We start from the raw sequence: 22,148 nt of genomic DNA on the forward strand, positions 1-22,148 counted from the left end.
ACTACTTGAGGTTTCAGGTAGAAAAGCTCTCTGTCTACTGGCATCAGGCAGGCACGTTTGCTGAGCTCTTTTCAGTGCCTACTTAAATCATTTTTTGTTTAGGCAAGCCTATCCAGACACATAGATGCTGAAAAATTACAATCTTTTACTTATTAATTATTGATCATTCCAGTATTTCTGGTAAACCACTTAGAGGTACCTACATTTGTTTTTTTAAAAAATATGTTTGACTGCTTCCCCAAATTAAGAAAAATAAAAGCCCCTGCCAAGTTCTCCCAGGCACACATTCTGTCCACTCAGCTTTATTAAGACTCAACCTAGCCTTCTCCCTCCCTAACATAGCATTTCATTCAGTAAAGTTATGTGGGTAGGCGAGTGACAGTGGAAGGAAGCATTCAGCCGTGCAGACTCCCATCTTTATTTAAATTTCTCAGTCTTCATTGGAACAAAAGACTCCCAGCTGCAGTGTGAATTGGAAACACTTCAGAACAAGCTCAACCACTCAGACTAGCCTGACTGTATGATCTCTAGACTCTAATGTTATAACACAGATTAAGCATAATTATGTTGAACATACCCCTCAAGCTATTTCCTATGTCCTTTCTGAACCTATTAAATTTTAGATAGAATGGGATATTAGTATTTCCTTTGGTGGAGGGCATAATGCCCAAGTAAGAGTTTTCCATTGCCAGAGGGGCTTATGGGATAAATCAGGATGCTCTAAAGCCCTGACCAAGTCCCACTCGAAAACCTAGTCATGCTGTCACAAATACAGAGAGTTAGTTCAAAGTTCTCATTTATCCAAACACAGAAGTTCTCAACTGCAAGCTAAATTCTGGTGGCTGGCAGACAGGTTACAGAAGAGTTGAGAATATACGTACTTGCCCATGCACCCACTTTCTCTTTCCTGGTGATGGAGACAGAGGCCTATTATTTTAATTTCAGACCAGGCTGACAAAAAATGGGTCACTTAATGTCACTGTGATATCAAGTGAGTGGCCATGCCAACTTGTCAAAATTTGGCCCACAGTGTGTATGGAGATAAGGGTCTGGCCCCAGCCAGCCAGTTCTAGCTCCCTACCCGTTTTAGCCAGTTGCCAATTCATAAGACAATCCATCGTCTTACCCTATAACCGCTATGTCTACTCAGCTACCTTTGAGGGACTTCACACACCTACCAAAACCTTTTGGCAGATGTCTTCATGATCACCCCATCTACATATTTACTGACACCCCACTTTTTTCTAAACACAGTCCATTCTAAACTGGCTCATATAATTCTTTGGGCCATCTAGTCCAAGCCAAGTCTAGTACTTTAGTACTTAATTAGCCAACAGCTTAGGGCCAATGGGCATTAGCCACCTTAAGGGATGCAACACCCATCACAAAATGATGTAGGGGACTCAGTCCACTTTCTCTTGCCAAGGGAGTAAGAGGGCTGGATGCTGTTCTGCCCATCACTCATGCCTTGCCTCTCTTAAGGTAGCTGTAGCATCTCTCCTCTAATGTTGCCAAGTGCTTTGCCACAGAAAGCAGTGGGGAAGAGATCCCAATTTCAATGTATTTCCCCACCCCTTCCTCAGGGAGCACTGAGCTTTTGGAAGAAAAAACTTTGGAGAGTACATAGTGCTACTGTTCACCATAAAAACTGATCCCATTGTACCTCGTTAACACCCATGAATGCACCATCTATAACAATCACCAGGTTCTGGCTTCTGGAGAGATTACTTGCCTAACATTGGCTGCTAGAAAAGTATGTGAGGAGGCCATGATTAATTAAACTGCAATTAGCTTTTGAAGCTCAGTTGAAAACACATGGCATCACTCCAGTGACCTTCCATGCACTTAAGATGCACTGCAAAGGTGAGCTGGCCTACTAAAATCTATGCTTGCTTTTATGAGCACCCGCACCTTGAGGAAGGTCACGCAGTGGGAAGAGGAGAGAACCAAGTCGCTCACCTGTGTCTGAAGCTGAGCTACGATCTTCTTTCGAGCCTTCATCACTGCTTCTAGCTTGCCAGAGACCATGATCGAGAGTCCCTGATCCTTTGCGAGAGACAGCTCCAGGTGAGCTCCTGTCTTCTGCATGATGTCCAAGCAGATTTTGGCCTGCTCCCCTTCCCCAAACTGGTTCATGTCCTTGTATTTCCTCTCTTCCAGCGGCACATGGAACACCTGCTCAGGTTAAAGGAAGTTTTGTTCAACTTAGAACAATGGTAAATTTACTCCCCTTTTGCAGATGAGCAGAGACACTTCTGCTGTAACAAGACACTTAAGCACTCAACTGATAAATACATACTGGGCACAACCCTCCATGATGTGATTAAGTGAACCCTTAGATTTCAACACAAAAGGATACTTAACTTTTAGAGTGGAGGCTACTTGCGGAGGTCAGCTACCCTGACCACCCCTTTAGTTTATCACAGGATTAATGTAGCATTCAGGGCTCTGATGTCACTAACTGAGTAAGATCAGTATCTAGGAATGCCTCAGACTACACGGACAGAATTCTCCAAAAACTGATTGATCAAGCAAATGCCGTCCTGCTCCAAATAGTCTTTAAGCTAGCTCTTGATTGCAACACTTTCTCCCCTGCAACAACATGCTGGGGGCTACTGAAAAGCGTTTGTCTTCAAAGCTTACAGTAGAAAACCAAGTGTTGGGTAAAAGAGGAGGGAAATCTTCTTTTGTACTGACCTGAGTGATGACAGAAGCCTTGATTGGTCGGATTTTGCTCCAGGCACCAGCAGGTTCCTGGGCTGGCTCCAAACATGCTGCTTTCTCAGGGAGAGGAGGGAAGGCATCCTTGTAAGTTGGAGGGTCATTTTCTTCTTCAGCATTTAAAGCTGCAACTAGAGTTGAGCAAGCAAAGAAACAATGAAGGATTTCATACACAAATAGTGCTCACCCTGCTGATTTCCAAACATGCTCGAGTTCAGCAGCAGAAAACAAAGGCCACAACTTTTAAAAGAAATGATTGAAACCACCAAACAAAATTAAGCAGTTTTCTCTTTGGTAAACCACCAGTGGTTGTTTCTGTCTATCAAGCGTTTAGGAAACCTTTATCTTTTGTGGAAATCAGAGTTAATCTTGACATTTAACACACATGCCCTGGACCTCATCACCCTTTTTCTTACTGCAGCCAGTGGAATTATGGGATGCAGGTTTGGCATGAAGAACAAGTGGATGATCAGTTCAGTCACCTCTAGTGTCAGAATGACCCCGCCTGAGAGTTAATTCCAAACTATTGACCTTGGCTGTTGTGTAGCCGACCTCTTAACAACTTGCTGAATTGGCAAATTATTTTCTTATTGAGAAAGGGAGGACCAGCAGCTAACTGATCTTCCTCTGCTTCTTTTGTTAATGTTTTACTTGGGAGGTAGGACATATTTCGCTTGCAGGCTGACCCACTGATGCTGCTTGACTTCAAGGAGCCCCTGGCCATCTATAAAATTCATTTTGGCAATTTTCACATGGCTTCATGCATTGACTTGGGAGTCCCTTGACAAACTAAACTGACCTGGTACCTGATCACGCTTATTAAACCCCATTCATTATTCAATTTGCACCTGCCTATTACTTACACTACCTTGTGACAAAATAGTTAGATACTATTTTCTTGATAAGAGCAGCTAACAGGATTGTATGGAAGAATGATTAAACATGGTAAAGTTAAGCAGTGTTGGCTGCTGCCCATATATTGTAACTTGCTCAACACAGCACTATGAAGGACAGAGAAGAACAAATATTTAATCGTTTTGGTGGTTGTGATAAGGCTTCCAATATAGAAAAATAGGATTAAGAAAGTCCAAAAGATCGTTTAGCTCACCCCCTTCTCCTGATTAACCTAGTATTAACCCATGTGATGAAGTGTATATAAATACACCACATGGAGAGAGGGTGCACATTAAGGAACAGCTTGACAGAATGAAAAGAACTAGGAGAAAGAACCTGCAGGTCAGACAACTCGTAGAGTGGTACCTTGGGTTAAGTATTTAATTGGTTCCGGAGGTCTGTTCTTAACCTGAAACTGTTCTTAACCTGAAGCACCACTTTAGCTAATGGGGCCTCCTGCTGCCGCCGCGCCGCTGGAGCACGATTTCTGTTCTCATCCTGAAGCAAAGTTCTTAACCTGAAGCCTATTCTGGGTTAGCAGAGTCTGTAACCTGAAGCGTATGTAACCTGAAGCGTATGTAACCCAAGGTACCACTGTATTCTGAACCTCTCTTACCCTTTTATTTGTTGTTAGCCCTTTGCCACACGAGTATCCAACTTACTGTCTCATTCAAGCAACAAAGACCCCAGGAAGGCCAGCTTGCACTCCCTCCCACAACAGGGGTGGGGAAACCTTCTTCAGCCTGAGAACTGCATTCTACTCGGCCAATTCTATGGTAGCTTGGCCAACCCTCCATCACCAAAAGGAGTATGGTCAAGGAATAAGTGGGCGAGGCCACACACACAAAATCTACACAAACACACACGCCTTGTAAAAGGTTTAAATGCTTTCACACCCCAGCTGAACCCTCTGGGAAGGTTCTCCCACTATAATTAGACTAGAAAAGGCCTTATTAGAAGGTTCCCCCCCCCCCAGCCTAAATATGGTGCAAGAGGAATTTCTGGAGGTATGTTAACTCTTCCTTCCCCGGCTGTAACCCCCACCCCCTTCTGTGCCACAATTAGGCTTGAAAAAAGCTTTCTCAAGGAGAGAGGGGAAGTAGGAAAAGCAGCAGATGATGAGGGCTGGGTAGGGAGGCCTCAAGGGCCACATCCAACCCTCAGGCTAGTGACTCCCCAGCAAACAGTGTTAGAAACTGAGATATGAAAGCTAGGAGCTAAATGGCACCTTAAAGCTAGGTTCTGGGCGCAACAACAGAATTTCTAGGCACTCTTTTCTTATAAGAAGAATACAAAGCTGAAAATGAATGAACCGTAGCTAAAATATTATGTTCATTTTTCACATGATCTAGTCCTTCCCCTGCCCACCCCCCTAATATCCTTAAGAGGGTCTCTTATCCAGTCCAGAGAGTAGATGGAAGTGGGGAAACAGAAAAAGGTCCTCCTTTCCTTCCACTCTGCAGTTTTATTCTGAAATCTATGGTGCAGTACTGCGCCCATAGCTCAGAAAATGTGTGCACTAATGAAATCCCCGGTCGCAAAATGTGCCTAGAACAATGGGAGTATTGAACACTGCCAGCAAAGTAATATTTGAGTATGCAGTAGAAGCTGAATATGCCACTTTCATGCAGAAGTTATCAAAAAGGGATTTTCCAGTAGCCTTGCCTTGCAGTCTTACCTTTCACTTGCTGCTGAGCAAGGCCGCTGCGATGTTCAGCAAAGCTCTCCTGGGTCAAAACTGCCACGGAGCTCATGGTCGATTTCCCACCCACGCACAATCCGGGTATGCCACTGGTAGCACAAAAGGGGAAACACCGTAATAATTACTAGTAGGATGCATTTAAATAGGGAGGGAAAGTAGAAGTGGCATGACTGGCCACTTGCCTGGCACAAGCTGAAACTGTCCCTAGCTGAGTACCTCTTCCTAGCCACAACTATTTCTCCTAGGGCTGTAAGCAGTGCCTTTCTTCCCAGCCAGCCTGGAAAAACACTGATCCATTGCTTTCGCTGCTGCATGGTATTACTTCAGTTATTCCTTTGAGGCTGGGAAAGGTTGCTGCAAAAGCACTTATTCCCCCTCTAGAAGCAACAGCAACATGCCCACCGCCTCCTCAAGCAGCCTTAAACGTCAGTGACAGTAAGGTGCACTAATATGAGGAGCTGATGGTTGAATTTTTAACATTGCAAAATATAAAATGAAAAGATGTTATCTTGGGAAATTGTTGACTAAATCAGTCTGCCTTTGCTGCATCTGCCACAAATTGTGGGCTATTGTAACTCTAGTCCTCTTCACATGCAACCTCAGCATGTATTTTTACATGTTGTAGGGCAGAGAAGTGAACATTGGCCTTATATGCTCCCCCCTAATACACAGAAACTTCAATATGACCAGAACCTAAATCAGGGATTTAGGTGCATCAACATTACTTCAAATGCAGGGTTTAGTTCCAATTCTAGATACCTTAGAATAAATAGAGCAGCCTGATTTCTTTGAAAGAGCAATCCAGCCAATAATCACTTTGCGATTGTCAGAAAGTAAAGAATACCTGGAGGTGGGGACATATAACCCCAACCATCATGATTAATTGGGCATGTACAAAACTCTCTAGCACTATTCTGAATGCAGTTATACAAAGTTAGCCTTCAACTGTCCCAGAGAACAAGTTAATTGTGTGCCATGTTAAAGGTACTTACTTTTTAGCCCTGCTGCCTCTTAATTATAAGAATTAGGAAACAATTTGTGAGAAAGGGAACATAATCTCTTTTCACTTTATCTACACAATTGTAAACCTCTTTTCTGTCCCCCTTAATTATCTTGTTTTGGAGCTAATCTAGGTATTTTAAGCATTTACACAGAATTTCTCCCCTTAATCATTTTATCACTTTTTCTACTTTTAACTTGGTTATTATTGTTAGGAGGAGATGGGAATATTCAAGGTACGGGTTTAGCAAGAAACACTATTTTTTCCCTTTCCTTCTTACTGGAACACTAGAAACAATAATTCTTAAAAGCAGCAGCTGAAGTTCATTCTGCATTGGGCATGGACCATATTCAAATGTGTGGGCTATAGTTTCCTTTTAAAATACCAGCTTTATGTGCAAGCATGCATGCGCGCACACACACCTTGAAGAACCACTCTTTGTTGCAGGTACTTGCTGGAATATTTTAGGTAAGTCATGTGAAATCTATAAATAATTAATGGGCACGACTAAAAACAAGGGTGGTAGTGAACTCAATAGCTTTGCTAGTGCAACAGGATTCCCCCCCCCCCTTGTTCCCCTGCAACACCCCCAAAACTGCTCACAAGGGTAGGGGGAGACCGCCAGAACAGACTGCATGGGTACAAGGCGAAAGATTTATACTATCTGAGGAGAAACCAGATTGCATGGGGTGGGGGGAGGAGAGGTGGAGAACGTTCCATTGAGCAAAGAGAATTCCTTTCACGGGTTGAATTTTTTTAGCGCTACGCTGAATACAACTCCTAGCGTTCAATAGGACCATGGGCCAAAAGTCTGACATACAAACTTAACCACATAGATCTGTAAACTTACCAGCTAAATGGTCAGTAGCCAGAAAGTCCGTCCTGTGAGCTGCCTGTTTGTCAGCCTGCCAGCTTCTGCTTTGGGGAAAGAAAGAAACAATAGTTACTCTGCTCTAAGAGTGCTAAAATTCCATAAGATCACAATACAGTTTCATGAGTTTGGAAATCAGGATCCAAAGTGTAAATTATTATTTTTTCAATAATGAATTTGCAACCTGCCTTGCAACAAGTGTACTTCCCCCACAAAAAGCAAAATACAGAACAGACAAGTAAACAATTTAAAATCAACACACAAAAGGAGGAGGAAACGTCACTGTTCATATCCACATTTCAGCACATTCTTAACCCACTCATCCACATATAATCTGAATGCTGAACATAATGAATCTATACAATCAAAGGTTATACCAGCAATACATAGTATTTTATTTCCAGAAAAATAAAAAATTGTACTAGCATTTTGGGTGCAACAGTACAGCAAAGTGTTCTGCATCATCCAAATAATCTCATCAATTTCAACTGCAAACTGTAATTTAAGATTTCCTATGGACTTGGGCTTAACTGCCTGTCCATTCTCCAGCACAAAACTACCCAACGTAATTTTAGGCTAAGAAACAGTAAATGAATAGCAGATGTAAGATATGAATTTGAAGTTTCATGGCTGTAAAAGCATCTCCAACTGGGTGACACACAGAGAAACTAACAGATTAAAAACCTGCCAAGAAAACGGACATCAGTCAGAAGATAGGAATTTAGATTAGTGGAGCCTGGGTAAAACATGCACTTTCTTACAATCGGAGGCTGAGAAAAGTACAGAGTTTTATTAAATCGGGTCCTGGCAATTCTAAGCTCTGATCTGTGCATGTGTGCGCACACATGCACGCACACACACACACACCAACAATGCCCAACTTGTGCACATGTGTATGTGACTGGCATTTTGAAAACTCTACATGAGGCAAGAGCTCCAAACTTGACCAGAGATCTTTGTTTGAAAACAAACAAGTTACCAACATATTTCCAACATCCCAACAGGAGTTCAGTGGGAGTTAGATGTCTAACTACAAATACCTGTGCTACTGGGTAAAACTGATCAAACCAGCTTAGAAAAACAGCAGCAGCAGCGGAGACAGTCAGCATTTATGGGCAGGGCCATAATCTACTTTGAACATTTCTTGGAACAAGTGCAATCCCAGCAAAGTCAGCTTGAACGAGGCTGGAGCACCTTCGTATTTCCTCGCTTTTAAAACTAAATTTGAAATGCACAACTGTAATCACCTAAGAAGCATGTAATCGCTGCTCCAGAACAAGGATAGGAGCCTAAAACTGTAATTGGTGGGAAATGACCCAGAAGGAAGAGAGCTGAAAATTTAATAAAAGACATACATTTTAGCAGGGCTAACATGCTTGCCACTCAGAAAGCTTACAGCATTAACACAGGGCACTAACATCAGGAATTTGGAGGTTCTGTGACACAGATCTAGGCCTGGTATTGGTAAATAAAAGTGGACAGATTTTAAATGGTAATCAATAATGTATATACCGAATCATGACAACTGACTTACTGTGAACAAAACTGGGGTACAACACAGTGTTTCTTGCACCAGGGTCAAGCTGGGATAGACTAGAAGAGCATGTGCTCTGCATGAGCCAACACTGAATATTCATGTCACTATTCAAGGCCTGTCACTGCTTTAGACAAGGTGGCTTAACAGAAAACCAGTGTGGCATCTGCACTATTGTGGGACAGAAAGTACATCTGCCGGCACATGTGGCCACAGCTCAGACTGCAAAAACAAAACAATCTGTCCTACAACCCTTAACGGAAGAAAATCGTCAAGGAGTTTATGTTAACTATGCTTCCCATCTATTTTATCATAAACTCTTTAGAGCTTCATGGAACCATAGAATTGTAATGTACACCAAGGGTCATCAAGTCCAACCCCTTGAAATGCAGGAATCGCAGCTAAAGAATCTCTGGCAGATGGCTGGCCAGCCAACCTCTGTTTTAGGTTAGGCTGACAGAAGACGGCAACCACCCCAAGGTTGCACCCGGTGAGCATCACAGCCACGCAGAGATTTGAACCCTGGTCTCCTACTGGCTCTCAAGAAAAAGGTACTAGGAGGACTCCAGGGTTAATCATGACTGACAGGCTCAGCAAGCTGCAAAACAGGAACAGTGGTACAGTGCTCTCCTTACTTTTACTGTCACCAGCATACAGAGGTCTGACTATGTACTCTCTCCCCTTGATCTGGCCCTATTCTCAAGGCAGGCAGTCGTTCTCCTGGCTCTGCCACCTTTTCTGGCCCCCAACACCCTTCGCTCAGAACTTCCTGCTAGCTGGGTATGGGTTTAGTGGCTTAACTTTGTTCCAGGAAGGCTGAGCTCAAGTTGAGACCGTTTGGGTGCTGTAACTTGATTTAGTGCCTGCCTGACAGGAATGTAACCTCGTGGCACAGCTGCTGGTTTCATCATGCCCCCAGAAGCTGCGCAGATTTGAATGGCAGAGGCTAGAGAAAATGTTACTTATGAAAACAATGAAATGGAATAAAACCATGTTCAAAGCATGCTCAAGGAGGCTTACAACATGAAGGGGAAAAAAGAAAATCACTGGTTTTCAAACCAGTGTGCTTTGGCACCCTGAGGTGACTTGAGGAATGGTCTGAAACGTTGCTGTATGGTATGGAGATTAGACCAAGGTACTGCTTTAGCAGAATATAATAAAATATTATTGGGCAAGGTGAAGAATAGCAAGGGAAGGTGACAGACGGGAGGGGAAATAGCTGCAAATCACTTGGCAATGCCAGAATTTTGTAACAGCTGGGGGTAATTCTGATGTCAGTTCTTGCTTCCCATGTATAATAATAAATACTAATAATACTAATACTAATAATAATACTAATAATAATAATAATTTATTTATTTATACCCTGCCCACCTGGCTGGGTTTTCCCAGCCACTCTAGGCAGCTTCCTACAAAGTATTAAAATACAGTAGTCTGTTAAACATTAAAAGCTTCTCTAAAGAGGACTGCCTTCAGATGTCTTCTGAATGTCAGGTAGTTGTTTATCTCTTTGACATCTGGTGGGAGGGCGTTCCACAGGGCGGGTGCCACTACTGAGAAGGCCCTCTGCCTGGTTCCCTGTAACTTGGCTTCTCGCAGTGAGGGAACCGCCAGAAGGTCCTCGGTGCTGGACCTCAGTGTCAGGCAGAATGATGGGGGTGGAGACGCTCCTTCAGGTATATGCACAAAATGCATGGGGGAACTGAGATAAAGAATAGAAGACTCATGTATGTTAAACTAATGCCTGACCATTCCAGTCATCTTTACCCATTTTCTTGTTGCTTCCATGTTTACGTAAGACAGAAGTGCAGAAAGTTGTTTTAAAACAAAGACAAGAAAACTACAAGACACTGCTAAGTCTGTCTCAAGCATCTTATGAGGGAAAGCAATGAAAGTAAGAAATTAAGATACAATCCGGCTTCGGAGGGCAAGTCATCACCTATTTCATGTGTGATCTTTCAGAAAGACTATTGCGCTCTTGGAATAAGAGGGCAACTTGGCTACACGGGTTGTAACTGTTGAAGAATAATATCATTAATGGCTACTAGCCATGATAGCTAAGCTCTGCCTGCACATTCAAAGGCAGCAATGCTTCTTCTGAACACCAGTTGCTGGAAACCATAGGTGGGGAGTGTGCTCTTGGGCCTGAATCCTGTTTGCTGGTTTCCTGCAGCCATCTGGTTGGTCACTGTGAGAACAGGATGTTGGACTACATAGACCACTGGCCTGACTCCACAGGCTCTTCCTAGATCATTATTAATGGCTGGCCGGTTTATTCAAATCCTGGGGCCACAATGAAAATACAATGCAAACTCGTGTGTGTATTCTAATTATACTACTAATAAATCTGCCTTAACATAATGGCTGTTAGGCCACAATTAGTGAAAATATTGCTATCTTCAGTTATGTTATGCCCTGTGGCACACTGCCAAACGCAGATGGCTGTTGTTTAAGATTAGGATCACTTCATCGATCAACTGCTTATCATCGTTTAACAAAGAAAACATTTTATCTCAAAAGTATGCAAGCACTGCCAAAAAAAGAAGCAAAAAGGCAAAGTGCTGCAGCATGGATTAATTTAAATCAAGGTGAAATGAAAGTTCTTTTTCAATTATTCATCCAAATAATGTCTCTCACTGTGAAATTCACATGTTTCCTGACTGCTATAAAAACAATGAAAGGCATTTGTTTAACACTGAACAGAGCCCAGGAGCATAATTCAAAACATTTTTTTGCATATGTGCAACAAGCACTGTAGAATTACAGCTGCATATACATGCACAGATAATAATTTACTTTTAGTCTAAGAATACAATCCTGAAAAGCCAATAATTAAATATAAAATTTTGATAGATACAAAAGGAAGAGGGGCTATGCTCTGCCAGACTTGCAATTGTACGAGGCAGCTTGTTTGTGTTGGTTAAAGGAGTGGATTGTATTGGATAATGCAGATATTTTAGACTTGGAAGGCCAAGACTTAAACTTCGGCAGGCATGCATGTGTTCGGTATGAACCACATTCTCAGGAAGAATTTGTATAGAGTCTGGGAGAAATATAAAAATCTGCTAGAAAGAAAAACACCCCACATCGAAGCAATTACAATTAGGAGAGTTAATATGGACAGACAATGGGCGACTTACAGGGAATTGCTGGACATTTCAGGGGCGAACCCAGAATTTAAGAAGCCAAGTAACGGATTGGTTACAATACCACCAAATATATGCTATGTTTAAGGTAGACCAAAAAAATGGGTTTTTGGACCAAAGCTCACAATTTGAAAAAGAACTTTTACAAAATAAGGATAAACTTCTGTCTAAAATGTATAATTTCTTATCAGAATGGGAAACAATAAACAAGCCAGAAGAGTTTATGTATGCAACAACAGTGGCCCGTGTTCTGTTAGCCCAAAAATGGAAAGTGAGCAAAGTCCCTTGTAAAGAGGACTGGCAACTTATGATGTTAGAATATGCAGAACTTGCAAGAAGAATGTATATTTAAAGAAGAGTGGGAAATATTTATCTAATATATGGAAAATAATTGTACACAGCTGATGCATTTCATTTGCTTAGTAAAGTGAAGATAAATATTCGTAATTTCGAATGAAGCACACTGCAAAGTTCAAATAGTTGGAAGACTTAAAACAGGAGTACAATTATCAACCATAGAGGCTTCCATGCATAAACCAAGTGACAAACAATCCAGCATCTCCTACCTCCTTGCTAGTCTGTGGTTGCAGAAAACACATGACTTGTGACTCACTCCTCCCCAACACTTTTTATGCATATACAGTAGTACCTTGGGTTACAGACGCTTCAGGTTACAGACTCCACTAACCCAGAAATAGTACCTTGGGTTAAGAACTTTGCTTCAGGATGAGAACAGAAATTGCATGCCAGCAGTGCGGCACCAGCGGGAGGCCCAATTAGCTTAAGAACAGTTTCAAGTTAAGAATGGACCTCCAGAACGAATTAAATTCTTAACCCGAGGTACCAATGTAAAAGCAGCCTTTGGTTCAATATAATTGATAGGGGATCATAATACCATTTAAGCCATTACAAGAAAAAACTTTTAACATTATTCAAATTTACTTTAAAAACAGCAGTGTCCTTTTAATATATCTTTTTTTCAAAGTGGAGGGAATAAATTCTTTGACTGTGTGACATCTGTTAGTCATACTCAAGAGCAGAGATATTGAAATTAAGTTATTTAAGTTACTTAAGTCCATCCATTTCAAGCAATCTACTCTGAGTTTGACTAATGTTGGATATAACCTTATGTATTTTATCCTGCCCCTGAGACAGGTACATTTCCAATACTGGAGATCAAATAACTCTTCACTTCGAAATTCTCAGGTGGCATAGCAAAATAAGTAAATAATAGATAGTATTACTTAACTGAGACAGCCATCTAGCGCTACTTTTGCAACATTATCATGTTACTTTTTCAGTATGTGCCTCACCTGTTTATTTATTCATTTATAGAAGGACACCCTGCTCCTATACAACAGGTCTTTGCTCCCGCAATTTCTTTGCAACCCAAAGGCCTGGATACTGCCAGTGCTAGCTACTAGCAATGGTTACAAACAGCAAAATAAATAAATCCTAACATTTCATAGCCATGCATTTGTTATTTTTAATCCTGTTTATACACACCCTACTCTCTAACTTCCCTTTGCAATTAAAAGTCAAACTTTTAAAATTTTGTAATAAAAAAAATAAATGAAACATGCCTCATTTTATAATAAAGAACTGCAAGGATCCCCCCACCCAAAGTCTTGTACTATTTCAACTACCCAGGGGGAGAGAGAGCTACCAAAACATATGGGAGGTGGATTTTTAAAATCAGCCAGCTGAAAGAGAAATGCTTCACGAATCAAAAGCTGAGATGTCAGCAGGTGGAGAGGCAGACTACTAAGGTTACAGAGACCTAACAAGCGACGGTACCAAGCTCACTTATTTTCCATTTTAGCCAAAGAACTAGACTGCAGGAATAGTTATCCACTTTGGCCAAAGAATGGTCAGCAGGAAGAATTAAGAGTACGCTTGCAGAAAGAAAGTTAGGTTATCCAGTGGTGAATCCACCATAAAATTCTCCTGTATAAGTCCCAAAGAAATGAACAGGCAGCAGCGCTCTTGCATTTCAACGGGTTTGTGCTGGGCAACATATTGGTGGATAGCATCCCTTGTCTCATTTGCAGCAAAAAGGAAGATTTGTGTATGACCTTCCCTCCTCTGACACAAACAGGAGGAGACTCCCAGAGGCAAAGGAAACTGGTGATGGATATGGGGATAAGGATGGATATCAAACCAGAGAGATGAAATGTGAAAGAGGACAGTGAATTTGGAGCATTCATCACTGGCAGCAAGTTGAAGAGCAAGAATACAGCAGAACAAAGGGAAGCATAAAAGAATTCAGCTCTGGGTAGCAAACTTCAAATGCCTCATAAAGGAAACTGAAAAAAGTAGATCTGCACACATGTTTGGACCAATGTTATTGGGGGAGGGGAAAATAACGAATAAGCCACATAATAATTATTATTTTTTTAAAAAACGTATTAAGCAAGCAGCAAACTCCTGTTAATTCCATGGAAATGGTTTCTGTGCAAAACACAAAGTATGCATGCACCCTACATGTCTAGCTATAATTTAATTTTCAACAAGATCAGCGTTTTCAGACAGCAATAGCAAATCATGTGGCAATTTAATCTATTTTAATTTAAATGGTTAGCATTTTGTTAATAGAAGCCATTATATATAATTAAATGCAGAACAAAAAGGGCTGAAACAGTACACATCGAAGTCCTGTTGATTACAGCAAGGTCAAACAGAACAAACATTCCAAATCACCAACTATTTGTTCTCCACAAACTGAAAAGACACAAGCATGCTTAACACATTTCTTTGGCCATTCCTCGACTGTATCAAAGTTTAAGCTTTTTAAAGAGGCAGCAGCATTGAAAAGAGCCAGAGCAAGGGTTTTGAAATATGTTTTAAAAGCCTTATGTGATCAAACTTGGACTTGTCTTTGGATTAAGTGTTATGGAGTTGTGGTGTGGTAGTTAGAGTGTTGGACTACGACCTGGGAGACCAGGGTTTGAATGTCCACTAAGCCATGAAGCTCACTGGGTGACCTTGGGCCATTCACCAACTCTTAGCCTAACCTACCTCACAGGGTTGTTGTGAGGATGAAGGGAAAAGGTGGCATAGATATGTAATAAACATACAAACCTTCACTTTTAAGTCATATAGATAGACAGATAAATAGATAGATGATAGATATTAAAGCAAGTAGAGCCAGAAATCATGTCAGGCCCCTTGTGCGAGAACACAGGTATGGCCGTTCCATCTATTAGGTTTCCTCTTGAAGTCCAATGTTTATTTATTATAGTAAAGAAAGGATTCATAGCTAGGCAAGACAACACCAGTGCTTCAACTGCAAAGTACATGATCTTGCAGAAAAAAGCATCTACCTCCATCCTAAAAAGCAACAGCTCCGTTTTTTGTCGATCACCACCTCCTGTACAGTCGTACCTTGGTTAGCGAACTTAATCCGTTCCAGGAGTCAGTTCGGCTCCCGAAACCATTCGCAAACCAAGGCACAGCTTCCGATTGGCTGCAGGAGTTTCCTGCACTCAAGTGGAAGCCACATCAGAAGTTCAGCTTCCAAAAAACGTTCGCAAAACGGAACACTTACTTCCAGGTTTGCAGCGTTCGGGAGCCAATTTGTCTGGCAACTAAGCCGTTCAATAACCAAGGTATGACTGTATACTGCATCCTTACTTCCCCCAAACCTAGTATTCCCAATACACCACCCCTTGACTTTATATGCACGCCTGCTAATCAAAAAATGACAACATAGCTAGATCCGAACTCAATATCCATCTCATCAAAGGGCTAATAGTGCTTATGGATGCTCAGGATTGGGCTGCAGGCTTTTTGCCATGTTAATGAAATAGCTGCCCTGTCTACTTTTTCCAAGGTTTGGCTTGCTAACCATTCTGCCCTCATGGGATTAACCAGGGCTCCATGTCACATAAGTTTTCACAGCCCAAAGTTATAGGTCCTAAGACTTTCAGTTTCCTGTCATGAAACCCTATCATGGGCATCCCCAAACTCGGCCCACCAGATGTTTTGGGACTACAACTCCCATCATCCCTAGCTAACAGGGCCAGTGGTCAGGGATGATGGGAGTTGTAGTCCCAAAACATCTGGAGGGCCGAGTTTAGGGATGCCTGCCCTGTCACAAAATGGAAAAGCTTATCAGGGTCTACGAGGGTAAAAAGGCTCAGTTATGTGAAACAATGATTAGTAAGAAATAACTGGTCATTTTAGCAACCAATCCCTGATGAAGTAGTATGGTTGGCAGTTTGGACCAGTTCCCATGCAAGGTCGGAGCGCCGATCTTAAAAACCCCACACACCAAATAAACAGTAAATGTCTATGTGTCTTCTCAGAAGTAAATCTACTTTAGTACAGCTTACCCCAAGGTAAATGTGAATTCTTTCACAATGCAGTTGGGTTACAGTTCTAATGACAAAGAAAATGCTTCATGCAACTTATTCATTCATTCACAAAAACTAGGAGATAACATGCAGGACACACAATGAAAAACCGAGTTTGTTCTGTTAAGGGCCAATCATATTCAATAACCCATCGACAAGTAATTATTAATGGAAATAAGGAGGTTATTTTTATTGCAACATATGTTTACAACATAAACATTAATATGGAATGAACAGTCACATTGGAATGTATGGTAGGAGCAAGGAATTTTGTTTAGTGATATAAAAAAATGTAAAAACTGCAACAGACTGTTTTTATTTTATGTAATAACCTGGGGGGGGGGGGAGTATTTCTTAAAACTCTGGTTAACATTCCCGCCCCAAGAAAGCTCATTTTAAAATTAATACATTTTTACACCTGAAAGAGTGTATGCCTATCTCCCAAGCCGCCTGTTATTTAGAGGGAGAAAAGCTTCAGAAGGGTCCTGCAGCGTATCAGTGTCAGCACAGAGCCAAGTGTAATTTTCACAAATGCCACCTCAGCACTGCCTGTACCAGAGACCATTCACAGCTTTGGAGGGGGAGGGGAAAGGATAATCTTAAAGGGCTAGCAACCCTCTGAGGAAAAGAATCGAAAAGCATCCTTGTATGCTAAAGAGTGCTACAGAAATGAGCAAGGATAGCAATCCCCATTTGTCTGCTGCGGCTAGAAGCTTAAAACCTCGGCAAAGCCAAGTTCTATACTGGCTTGCCAGGGTTTTGTTATTTGTTGACTGGCTCATAAAAGTTGTCTGTCAGCACCAGCAAGGCCCCTGACAGGATGCCATCTCCTGATCTGTGGTAGCCTGCCGGAAAAAACTAGCCAACAGTTTTTGACCCAGGGTTTCGTTCTAAACCGCATGCCACGGACACAGAGGTACTCTGCTCCACAGCCGACATAATTTGTGATATAAGCCATACTAAACCTGGGCTGAGCAAAAATAGCAAAATTACACTTGTAAAACCATAATTTAACACAGGAGGTAATTGTAAAGATACAGCAGCTAGGCCATACATAAGCAACACCACACAGACCCACATTTGTGGCAAACAGATTAGCCACACATTTCTAGTGGAATACAGAAGCAAGTTTGGCACCAGTTAATTCTACAGCAGAAAAATGATCTTCCATTTAATCTGTTTAGCAAAAGTTACCCAGAATATAGAATTCTGAATATCATCACCCATAGAAAGACTTTAAAACAGAGGAAGATACACTTCTTCATTTTTCATTTATGATAATGAACAGCTGTTTAGGTTTTTTAAATAACTCCTTCAGACAGAAATAAATTCACTGTGAGCATCTACTATGCATGCGTACCTCTAAATTCAAAGACATCTACAGAAGAATGATCCCACTGATTGGCTTTAAAGTAGCTGGCTTTGTTAAAAGAAGAGTTAGGTGTGTATAAAATAGATTCAAAACAATTACTAATCTATATCTATTTGGAATTTACACTTTCAAAATTAGTTTGGCTTGAAAAATTTATGAGATTCAGATAGGAAGCTTTGAATAACTCTAAATATATTGAAATAATGAGTAACAAGCATTTTTATAAGGCACATGGCATGAAACAAAAGACTCAATATTCTCTACCACAAATCCTTAGGATATCTCCAGCAGACGCTAAATCTCAGACATATCCCACTGGTTCAATATAGTGTTTGGGAAACCCTAGCATTAGTTCCATGATTAAAAAGGAGTGGGGCAGGAGAACATGCATACAAAAAACAGGAGGCCAAACTAGACAAGTTCCCATCCCCAGTTCAAATCCATGGTGGCTGAGACTCACCAATTCTGCAAAAGCCTAAATATGCCTTCAACGGTGTGATTAGTCTGTTGACATCAAAGCATTTCCAAGTCTCGGACAGCCACAAACACATGCCAGACTGTGCAAGATCAGGGTCAAGACATCTTCCCAGCATCCAACTCTTTCATGGTGACACTAACGCTTTATTACACACACCCTTGCTAGACAACACCCAGCCCAAGAACTTCAAAAGCACAGCAAGGCTTCTTCTTCTATATGGCAGACTTCAACGCCACCTTTGCACATGAACCAATTTTGAGAGATTAAGACCTGCTCTGTGAGTCAACCGCCCTCATTCCCATGCAACTGCAGAGTAGAATACAGCTTCTGAAACCTCCCCCACTCCTGTTTCCTTGGGCCCTGCTTTTATTTGTGGCCATTACTTCACTGTTTCTTACATGTGCTAAGAAACAAGGTAACTGCAATTAAAGCCTGCCCTACCCTCCCAGGCCTACCTACCAACCCAGGGAACCAGTCTCACTGGGAAGGCACCAGTGTACTGAAAGACAACCAAAGAACTGCAAGCAAAGCCAACCTCAAAGTTACTGGTGCGGTGAACACAGAAAGGGAGAGAGGAGAAGAGTGAGGTTTTCATGAATTCTACAGGCATGTGTGTTATGAGTGATTCAAAATTCCTGGCTCCAGTTGAGCAACTTGCAATAATCTCTGGAAAGGTGCCCATATAAACCTAAGATCAGCAAGCAGTCTACAGAAAGTTACAGTTTGTCCTTTACAGGGCAGTTTTGTTTCTTGTGGGGTCTGGAGTTTGCCAATAGGTGCAGAAGCTCGCACAAGGAGGGCAAGGCGGCAGATGCTGCCCCAGTTACCTGTAGCCTCACAAGCCCATGCCTCAGGAGGCCCCAACAACGCAGACCCTGACAAGCTGCTGCAAAGTTGCTGTCGTCCTGTTTTCTGCTGGGTACAGCAAAAGCAACACTACTTTCTACCCACCTGCTCCCACCTAAGACTCAGAGGGAAGGGGGCACAGAACAGTTGCTGCTTGCATTCCCCCCCCCCTCATAAAAATAGGTGAATGAGTGGTGAATGCAAGGAACAGCTGCCATGTTCTCTAATCACTCATTGTTTCTCTCACTCAGTGAAGGGGCCCTTGCCACTCATTTGCCCTCTTTCACTACACACTGCTGCAGAGAGGATTTCACCTGCTGGGTCCAATCCCCACAACTGCGATGCCCAAAGAGAAAGCACAGGTGCAAGCTGCTCACTCACCGAGCGGCCACCTCATCCTCTTGTTTGCTCACCTATGCTTTCTGCTCTGAGTGGCGCAATGGTGGTGGATGCCTAGTGATCTGGCCTTTTCAGTCAAGCCAGTGAGGAACACACCAGGTGAGGTGCTGCTGTTGCTTGAGGGTAGCCAAGCATCTCCAAGCACAGAATCACCCAAAAATGCTGGGAAAGGGTCTGTGGGGAGAGGGTGCTGCTGTGTGTAAGGCGCTGGGAGCAACTTCAAGCAGGCATCGTGCCTGCCACAGGGCAGTGCCACACGCATTGCGGCCAACCTGTCAAGTGGAAGCGTTGAAACCTGGCCCAGTAAGGAGGACTGAGCTCCCTGCAGTGCGAAATGAGGTGGCTCCTTCTTCCACCGTCACCAGCTGGCCTCTGGCAAGCCTATGCTTACCCTCTGAGGGCCACCATGGTGGGGACTGGGCGAGAGGATATCTGTTGGTAGAGCATGAGACTCCCAATCTCGGGGTTGTGGGTTCAAGCCCCACATTGGGCAAATGATTCCTGCATTGCATGGTGTTGGACTAGATGAGCCTTGTGGTCCTTTCCAATTCTACAATTCTGTGATTCTATGAAGACAGGAATGACCAAGAAGCAGCTCCCAGACTTTCTCTCTCTCTCCCTGACCAGTGCCAGAGGACCCACTCCTTCCAGCCATACTGCCCACAGTGTGTGTGCGCGCGTGCACATGTGCAATCTTATGCCCACTTGCTCACTCTTTCTTGCTTCGTTCGTGTAGTAGACAGGGGTGCACTTGGGAGGAAGGAGGTTGTCGCCCCCCCCCGCCAAAAAAAATATCAATACTGTAGGCAGAAGGAACCTCCATAACCTGCAACCAGCCCTCAGAGGGGAGAATAGTCTAGCAGGCTTTAGGGCCGCGTCCCGCTTTTGCCCTCTGCAATGTCCACATCAGCCACAGGATTAGGAATGTTGCCTGGGGCCCTCCTGCAAAATGGAGCGGGGTGTGTGGAGAGGATAGAGTACAAAGCCTCTCATTTCGCCCCCCTCCCTTTCCCGGCTTTTTCTTCTGGCTCTTTTAAGGTCAGGAGCCTAGGACGCGCCGGCCCGGAGAGGGAGGAGTGGGCTTTTTCTTCTTTTTCCTGCCGCTGCTGCTCCTCCACCCCCGTCGCTCCTCGGCGGAGCAGGAAGAACCTGGCCAGGAAAGTTGGTGCAAAGTTTTGCGGCTGAGTTGGGAGGGGGAGGAGATCCGGCTGCCGCGCGCCTGTGACACGTAGCCCGATCGGTTCCCCCGCCCCTCCTCCTGCTCCTCGTCTCCCTGCCGAGGGGACGGAGCCCCGGCGCGAAGCGTGCGCCCTGTTCGGGTCGCCCTCCGTCTTCCAGGGGGAGGAATGCGGAGAGAGGGGCAGCTCCGCAGGGGAGGACAGCCCGTGCCGGCGCCTCCTCTCTGCCTCCACGTCGGCAAGCAGCTCTCTCTCTCTCCTCCTCCTCCTCCCAACCACCCCCCTTTCTTTCTCTCCGCTGCCCCTGCTCCGCACCCCCGCCCCGCATTCCCGCCGCCGCCGCCTCCCCGTCTGCTCTCCCGCCGCCCCCGGCCCGCGCGCCCGCCCTCCTGCCCCGTACGTGGCACTCACTCCGGCCCGTGCCTGCTTAGCTCGCTCTGCTGGAGAAGCCCCGAAGCGCTCCCGGGAAAGCGGCGAGGCACCTTCCCGTCTGCTATATGGGGGAGAGGCTGCCAATCCCAGGCTCACACGTCAGACGAGCCGGGCCCCTTCCCTTTCCCTTCCTGGGAAGGCCCGGCCCAGCTGCCAGCGACTGGGGAGGCGCGGAGAGGCGCTGGGTCAAGCGACGCCGACGCTGCCGCCCGAGCTGCAAGTCCCCCAACTAGCCCCGCCGCCAAGGGAGGCGAATTCTCCCATTTTGACTGAAGGGAAAGGCGGAGAAAGCCTAAAAGGAACTCTTCCCCCTGCCGCCACCTCCATAGCAAAACGTGGCGACCATGTGCACGTTTACTCAGAAACAAAACCTTGGGCATGTATTCCGAGGAAACGTGTAAAAAGATCGTGCTGCGTGCCTGCAATCCTAAACTCGCATACTACCACGGAATAAGCCCCAGGAACTCGGTGAGACTTAACACGGAGTCGGAGTGAATATGCTCAAGAAATATAGGGAACCAGGCAGAGGGCTTTCTCGGTAGTGGCACCCACTCTGTGGAACGCCCTCCCACCAGATGTCAAAGAGAAAAACAACTACCAGACTTTTAGAAGACATATGAAGGCAGCCCTGTTTAGGGAAGGTTTTAATGTTTAATAGAGTATTGTATTTTAATATTTTGTTGGAAGCCACCCAGAGTGGCTGGGGAAACCCAGCCAGATGCGTGGGGTATAAATAAATTATTATTATTATTATTATTATTAACAAATATTCAGTTTTAATCGTGGACCTCAGGTGTTCAAATCAAAATACTTTGCCTATAATTTCAACATAGGCACAGGAGGCAGAAACCGCCCACACCCACACCATAGGATCCAACACATTTAAAGCACAAGACTTACCTCAAATAATTCTGGGAGTTGTAGTTTAAGGGGGGGTTAGATACCTGTATGAGAATGCCTTGTCACCATAACCTAGCGATTCTTGTACACAGCACATAGGTTACATTTCATAGGTGGTTTCCTTACAAGTGGAGTTGGATAAAATAGTGCTCTTGGGGGGAAAGTAGGGGAGTGTATGGAACAGCAGTGCGCCATATTGCACCAACCACTTGAGTAGGAAGTAAACAGTTGTACTTAATTTTCAACCATCAACTTTCTTCTGCCAGTAATTAAATAAACAACAGTAATCTAAGAGCCACATCACACAATACAATAATTAC

General features: G+C 43.6%; 1 protein-coding gene across 5 annotated transcripts in view; it reads right to left on the reverse strand.

Moving 5' to 3' along the window:
* Positions 1-22,148, reverse strand: part of HDLBP (high density lipoprotein binding protein) — a 56,294-nt gene that overhangs the window by 23,361 nt on the left and 10,785 nt on the right. For 2 of the 5 annotated variants that reach the window (XM_083443078.1, XM_083443080.1), the window contains exons 2-5: positions 7,168-7,235; positions 5,294-5,406; positions 2,698-2,852; positions 1,960-2,175 (exon numbers count right to left, since the gene is read on the reverse strand). In XM_083443078.1, coding sequence (XP_083299204.1) covers positions 1,960-2,175; positions 2,698-2,852; positions 5,294-5,369 — 447 coding nt within the window. In that variant the 5' untranslated portion in view covers positions 5,370-5,406; positions 7,168-7,235. Of the gene's footprint in view, positions 1-1,959; positions 2,176-2,697; positions 2,853-5,293; positions 5,407-7,167; positions 7,236-20,907; positions 21,022-22,148 lie in introns of those variants that run through there. The other 3 variants (XM_083443077.1, XM_083443079.1, XM_083443076.1) reach the window with 3 other exon arrangements.

Source organism: Podarcis tiliguerta, assembly GCF_965153285.1.
Source record: "Podarcis tiliguerta genome assembly, chromosome: 5".
In the NCBI taxonomy this organism is placed as follows: Eukaryota; Metazoa; Chordata; class Lepidosauria; order Squamata; family Lacertidae; genus Podarcis; species Podarcis tiliguerta.